The sequence below is a fragment of the Amia ocellicauda genome, chromosome 13 (assembly GCF_036373705.1).
Source record: "Amia ocellicauda isolate fAmiCal2 chromosome 13, fAmiCal2.hap1, whole genome shotgun sequence".
In the NCBI taxonomy this organism is placed as follows: Eukaryota; Metazoa; Chordata; class Actinopteri; order Amiiformes; family Amiidae; genus Amia; species Amia ocellicauda.
In genome coordinates, this window is record NC_089862.1 from 19850226 (window position 1) to 19857543 (window position 7318).

Below are 7318 nucleotides of genomic sequence, written 5' to 3' on the forward strand. Positions count from 1 at the left end.
TACACTCTTCTGACATTTCAGGATGTTTGTCATATTTCAATATTGTTTAACAAATAATCAAATAATTTGTGAAATTATATTAAATAGATCAGTCCAGCTCTCATGAACTGTAGGGCATCTGGAATCATGGATACATTTTAATACCACTAAAATATTTTTTATGATGTATTCTATAGTATTATTTAAATTAGGAGCAGATTAGAATGATGCTCCGAGTAGTCAAAAATAATGGTTATTGATTCTACAAATAATTGACCACCAAATACACAGTTGTGTTAATTTCACCATACAGTACAAACATCACCCAGTAATTGATCACCCTTCTCCGGAGATACACACCACTGACATTCAAGATCTAGAAGATTTGTATTATGTGTCAGAGATTATCTACTGTTCAATTTTGTTATTAACCTATTGTTATAATGTAAGAATCCTCAACATTTCTACACATCATGAAGTGTTTTTAGCTATGCTGGAATTCTGTCCCTTTTACTCAGTTCATGCACTTCAAAGGGCAGCATGCAGCCAGTGAAGCCATCTCAACTGTACTATCAGTGTGTGCATCTCCCTGTGCCTATGAGACATCTCCCCAGTGTGAGTCATCATAGATTCCTGACACAATGGAGGCCGCTGCTCTGAGAGCCCTTGCTTCATCTCTCACCTCCAGAGGCCGCTAATGCAGATATCAGTGACAAGTGACCATTTTTATACATGGATTATCTTCTGGTTACACAAATATGCAAATATATATCATCAGGCAAAGTATGAACTGAAGTCATAAGACCTCCCTCCAGTTTCATAGTAAGCATACTCTGGTCCTTAAACAAACAACATATTCAAAAAACACCTGCCATTTCACAAAAAGATACATTGTTGAGGTAATTGTCACAGGTGTAGCCACCAAATTAATAGTATTGCTGGATTTCGTCTGATCTGAATCCAGATTTTCAGTCTAAATTCCTAAAGCTGTTAGGAAATGTGGAGGAATGAAAACAATGTGGAAGGTATCTCATCCATGGGTCATTCATTTTGTGTTTCAGTGCCAATATCTGAGCTGTTCAACGCTATGAAAATGGTAGCCCCTGTGCTTGCAGCAGAGACACTGGAGATAGCTGCAGCTTCGGTGAGGGAGACACCTGTCCCCCCGCAGGAAGAGACACCACTTATAGCACTGGCATTACAGGCGACCGTAGTGTCTCCTAATGTAAAGGCAGATGAGTCTTTGGATGTAGCGGTGGTCTCAAGAGGGGAGCCTGAATTGACACCAGCAGAGGAAGCAACATTGGTTTCAGTGGATGATGAGGAAATCACAGCTGAAGAGTTGCCAGCAGTGGCTATAATAGAGGAAACAGAGGCTCCTTCCACAGTAGAGGAGGTTGATGATGCGGTAGCAAAGACAGAAACCATGGATGCAGTAGTGTCTCTACTTGGAGAAGCACAAGAGGAGTCAGTTAAAAACGGGGAAGATGCCGCCAATGCTTCAGAAGAGGAGGCAGCCCCCCCTGAAGTGAGCGATGTGGAAGTCAACCCATTTGAGGACACACTCACCACATCAACGGCAGAGCCAGCGGTAGTGCTTCTACAGGAGGAAGAAGTCACTGATGAAGAGGAGACACCTGATGCTGTGGAACAAACAGACATAGTGACTGTAAATGAAGCAGTCCCAGCTGTAGAGGGTCCAACAGAAGCCCCAGGAGATGCACAAGGAGATGTATCAATAGTTAAGACACAAGAGGACACCATTGAAAATTCATTTGAGACATTAGAAGAGGCTCTAATGGGGGGTGTAGAGAAGAGTCCGGCAGAGGACACGGCACTCACTGTACAGGTGGCAGGAGTGAGTGCTGGCGAGGCCCAAGCAGTTGAAGCAGTGGAGGAGAAAGCAGATGCTACAGTTGACGACACAGCAGGGACCTCAGCAGAGGTGGAGACTGAGGCAATAGCACAACCTCCAGCAGAGGAAATAGAAGGAAACCCTGAAGAGATCTCAACAGCGGTTTTGGTGGTGGAAACTGAGGCTGTGCCAGCAGTGGAGGCAGCTGTCCCTCCTGTAGTAGAGACAGAAGTGGAGTCTTTGAAGAACACAATAGCCCTCACTGGACAGGAAACCGAGGTCACTGCAAACAGTGGTGACACAGTGATGATCCCAGAGGCAGAGAGCACACCCCCTCCAGCAGAGGATATAACAGAGCCCCCAGAGGTTACATCCATTCTCAGGGATGAGACAGCTGGAACTGCAGGAGAGGAGGCAGCGATGTTGCCAGCAGAGGAGACAGGTGAAAAAAAAATGAAAGCACAGGTGGAGACAGTGGAGAAGGCATCGATGCCAGTGGTGGAAGCAGTGGAGAAAGAAGTAGAGTCTGTGAAGAACGCAATAGCCCTTACTGTACAGGAAGCTGAGCTCACTGCAAGGGCAGTGGACGCTCCTGAAACAGTGGTGACCCCAGAGACAGAGAGCACACCCCCTCTAGCAGAGGATGTAACAGCGGCCCCCCTGATGGAGAACATGGAGGTCGAGACAGAGGTCAAGACAGTGGAGAAGGCATCGATGCCAGTGGAGGAGGCAGTGGAGACAGCTGTGGTTCTGGTTTCACAGACATGGAAGACAGAAGTGACAGAAGAAAACTCTCAGGAAATCAAAGGTTGGTAGCAATAGATTTGTAGGTCTTTCTCAACAGCCCCATGCATAAAGACAGTCACGATTTGCCAAGGTAAAAAGTTGTGTTATGAAATGCCTCATAAGGGAAAATGGTCAAAGAACTACATGCCATTCTGTTGTTTTGTAGACAAAAGTAGGTTTGGACAGTGATCAGGAAACTAGTGCACTAGGAATTAACAACAGAAAATACATTTGCAAAGTTTCTACCGTTCTACCGTTTCTACCTAAAACTGACACTTGTGCTTTCAACCTTTAAGAATAAGACAAGCCTTCAGTTGAGTCATAAAGCAAAAGTGTCTATTTTAAGTGTCTGTTTCTTGCTTTCTTAAAGATAAATGGACAGCAAAGCTCAAGATGTTCCTCATACGTCTGTCACAGAGTGTCTCATGTGTCAAAAGCAATAGTATCTATGCTCCTGGCTGAGTTCATAGCAGGGCTTTAGCACCCTGCTCTGGTCAGGAGGCCAGACTGCACTTCCTTGCATATCGTGCAAGTTTAAAGTATAGATTTCACTTCAGCTTAAAACACAGAAAAATACATATGTTCATGTTTTCGTTTGTTTTTTTAATCTTAACAGAGTCAGTGGAGCAGGATAAAAATACTGATGCTGAACCACTTGCTGAAAGGTAAAATAACCGTCCACAATGATAGACAACAACAATAACAAATTAGTCATATGAATGTGAAATAGACTTTGTTGAAATATTTCAGAATGCATTAAAATCATTTAGTGAGAAGAACATTTTAATGTAATGCAATTATGTAATGTACTTGTTAGTTTTCACTAGATGGCAGCATTTTGTGTGTCAAAATGATGGGAGGGATTCCTGGTGGTTTTGGAAAACTGGAATGTACTGTATGTATCCCATTTAAAGAGCATGCTTAAGCTGAAATATATTATGTAAAGTCTGAAAGGATGTCAAGTTATTAATGGTTCACCATTAGTCAATTAGTCAATTGTTTTAATTAGTTATGCAGTATTTAAATGTACTCACAAGAACCTGTACTTTTGTTGTTCCAAATACTAGTTGAAAATGTGTCATATAATGCAATAAATATGCTCAGGCAACCTCATATTAATTTAATTGTTCAAAAAACGTTTTATGTAGACATTTAATAGTGATATAAGTTTAACCATGTTTTTTTTTTACGTTTAAGGTGCCAGAAAATAAAATAAAACTCTCCACACTGTTCGTGTTAGTGATTTATAATGCTGCTGAAAACACATGAAAATGATGTCTCTAATTGTTTAACTCTGTGCATTGCTAATTATTGTATTATTCTTAATTTTGTTGTTGTTGTGTTTTTTTATTTGCAGCAGTAAAGAGTAGCAGTTCTGTGCTTGTAAGAAATGGTTGAAGAACGAGACGAAAGAGATAGTGCCTTCCCTCTATTCCCCAGGCACACAACATTGTAGTTTATGTACGAGGTAATGTCTGCTTTATGAGTAGGTTTTATAAAGAGTGTCAATTCTATTAATTCCTTTTAACAATTCCTCACTCAGGAGATGCACAAATTACGCACAAACAGCTTTATTATAATGTTAGCAAAATACCTTTATATATCTGCAGAACTCTGTAGCAAGCTTAAGAGCATGAACATGCTTATCAGATCACAGTAGGGTAGAATTTTGCCAGGTTATTTTAATAACATTTACTAGGTTTTAGGCTTTACAGTGCAGTTATTACTTAGAAATCAATTTAAAGCAATATTTTAATGTATAGAGTTTAGTTTAAAACATGCTCACTTACCTCATAATGTACAGCCCCATGCCTGCTTACATTAACTTGGATTGTATGGATCTTAATCATCAAGTGGTTTACAAATATATAAATGTACATTATTAAAAATAAGGAACATTCACCGTATTTAACACACAGAGAGACAAGTTTATCAAACACAACATTCTCACATTCTGATATTTAATGAGGCTGCTTTTAGAAGCTTGTGGAACAAGTTCCTTATAAGGCAGACATTACCTTTCTTGATTAGGTTGTCACGTATTTGCAAGCTAACATAGAGCCATGTTTTATTTCTGCAAATCTATCCGATAGGGTCCTCCACATAGAGTAATTGTGTATTTGAGAACCCACTATGAAATGTATCCTCTTTCTTGTTCTGCAGTTTAAAATCCTGAAATATAACAATGCATTCACAATTAAGGGAGACTCGTTTACCAATTTAAATTAACTATATTCTTTCAGTAGGATTTTAAAATATTGTAAACACATTATGATCTTTTAAAACTGCACAATGTTCATTCCTACTATAATATCTAGTATAACAATACTGTGGCATTCCCTCAGTGTGTCAAACTATTAAATGTTTTCAGTCAAGAGGAATCATTGGTCCTGTACCATGTTATTCTTAAATAGTTGCAAGTTCCATTTGTCTATGGGAAACAATCTAGTCCATGTAATCTAGTAATCTAGTATAATCTAGATACACTTTAAAATTGAAGGGCCCAAAAACTCGATGTAAAGTGTTATTACAGATCTGTAGGTTTGTAAAACAATGTTACTCACTACATCAATACCTACTGCCACCAGAATACTGTGTAATGAATCAATACAAATGCAAAATGTGATCAACTGCTTTCCATGAACACTACATGGGCACTAGAGAATGTTATGAAATATGTTTTAGTTAATAATGAATGGTTATGACAATTTCAAATGTTTAGTATATGATGTTAGGATGTAAAAAAAAACACTAGTAGTATCAGAAAAACAAATCTTTCTGTCCTTGTGTTTGACTTAGGTTTCAAGAATGACCCTTCCTTTTAGAAATGGAGGAAAGGAAGTGAAAAAATATACTATAATTGATGGATTAGGTTACTCTTTAGTACTATTGGCCTATTACTGTACTCAGAGTTCCTTGTAAACATTACTGGAATCTATGGAAGTTTAATAGCGTCACAAGAAAAAAACTTTACTGCGTTAATACAAGATCATTTTCAGATATTTCACAATAATGATTGTGTTACAGTTACAGATAATTGCCCATCTTTTGTTAACAGGCAAATAGCATAATTTCAATTAAATCAACTATACTCATATTATTTTAGTACCGTGCTGCTGTTGTGTCCGACAGGGGCTTGTCACTGCCACCCTGCTGCCCCTGGGCCTAGATCCCCGTTCCTATGGCAGGGGTTCACCACATCTGCTGGGCCCCTCTCACTGTCTCAGTTGCTGCCTCTAGCAGGGATTCATCCACTAGAACTGGAAGCAGAAGAGTTCTAGTCTCTCTTTCTCACTTGACTCGGGGAAGGCCACCTGGCTGCGTCCCAGTGTTCGTGGGAGTTCCCCTCATCGGTTTGTTCAGGTCCTTGGTATGTCCTGTCGAACACATACCTCCACCACCCTATCTCTTCCTCAGGGCAATCTCACACGACAGCATCTCCCAAAAAAATCCTGATTGCTACAGTATAAATAAAAATACACAGTTCACTGTATGGAAAATAGTCAACTACTGTACATACACTTTCAATCCCTTGCTATTTGTACTAAAATCTTACACCCTGATCTTTGAGTAAGACCAGTTGCAGGGGTTTTCTAGTTCAGGTGTAATGGTTATGAATAAAACACCAGACAGTACAGATCCATGGACATTTTGACATAAGCATCAATGTTGTGACAAAGTTATCTTGTATTATCACAATAATTATTGGGAAATAAAGCAATATTATCTTGTATTAATGCAATAATTATTGTTAAATAACGCAATATCTAATTTTAACACATTTATTTTCTATGTGGCACTAATAGGCCACATAATACCTGTAGTTATAGTATACAAGAAAATGTGATGCAGAAATGTGGACTGTTATTTCTCTATACAACAGTTGAAACTGTAAACTGTGAATATAGACATGATTGTTTTTGAATAATAAAGAGTGTCTCAAAATAACACATGGAGTTGTCAGTATTTAATTTCTATCATAAGAGCTTTGGATTGATGTGTCAGACTGTGTGTTTTGACTAAGCCCGAATGACCAGTTCTTATAATTGTTTGGCACCTCTCCAATAACCTAGCTTTTTTTCTTTTTTTTTGGCAAAAACAAAACGTCTTTCAAGAGTTAAGGGAGGAAAGGATCTGAACTATTATTAGATTAGATATCCATATAAATGATCGTTGCATCAGGTCTGATAGTTTACCACTAGATGGAGCTGTGTAAATAAATGAGTGGTATAGTATAACTTCAGAATGCAACTGTTGAATTACATATATATGAAAAATATTATAAATAAATACATTTAGCTTGAATAAATGTACCAGGCAGAGTTTACTCCATAGATGTGGACTATAGGTATATTTTCTTTTAAAAATCATTTGAAATTATAGTACAGTTTAGGCCCCTGAATATTACAATGTTGATGGATGAGAAAATGCTGATGGTATATACATACATACATACATACATACATACATACATACATACATACATACTATATGTTTATTATTAATGATTACAGTATGAATTTGATCAAAGGGATCACCTTGTACCCCTTTGAAGCTGTAGCATATTTAAAATAAAGAAATATGTATTTATGTAACAACCCCTTTCAATGGTTGGTGTGTGGGGGGGGGGTTACAAACTGGCAAAAGGGACATGAGAATAGTTACCAGCAGAATTCCTGCAAGAAGATAGACTACGCC

The 7318-nt window shown here is 38.4% G+C and overlaps 1 protein-coding gene across 1 annotated transcript; it reads left to right on the forward strand.

Annotated features, from left to right (window-relative positions):
* Positions 1-174: 174 nt before the first annotated feature.
* LOC136766578 (fibrous sheath CABYR-binding protein) lies at positions 175-6568 on the forward strand. Its single transcript, XM_066720135.1, has 3 exons — positions 175-2642; positions 3237-3285; positions 3978-6568. The coding sequence occupies exons 1-3, from the start codon at positions 977-979 to the stop codon at positions 3988-3990; spliced, it is 1728 nt and encodes a 575-aa protein (XP_066576232.1). The 5' UTR covers positions 175-976; the 3' UTR covers positions 3991-6568.
* The last annotated feature ends 750 nt before the right edge of the window (positions 6569-7318 follow it).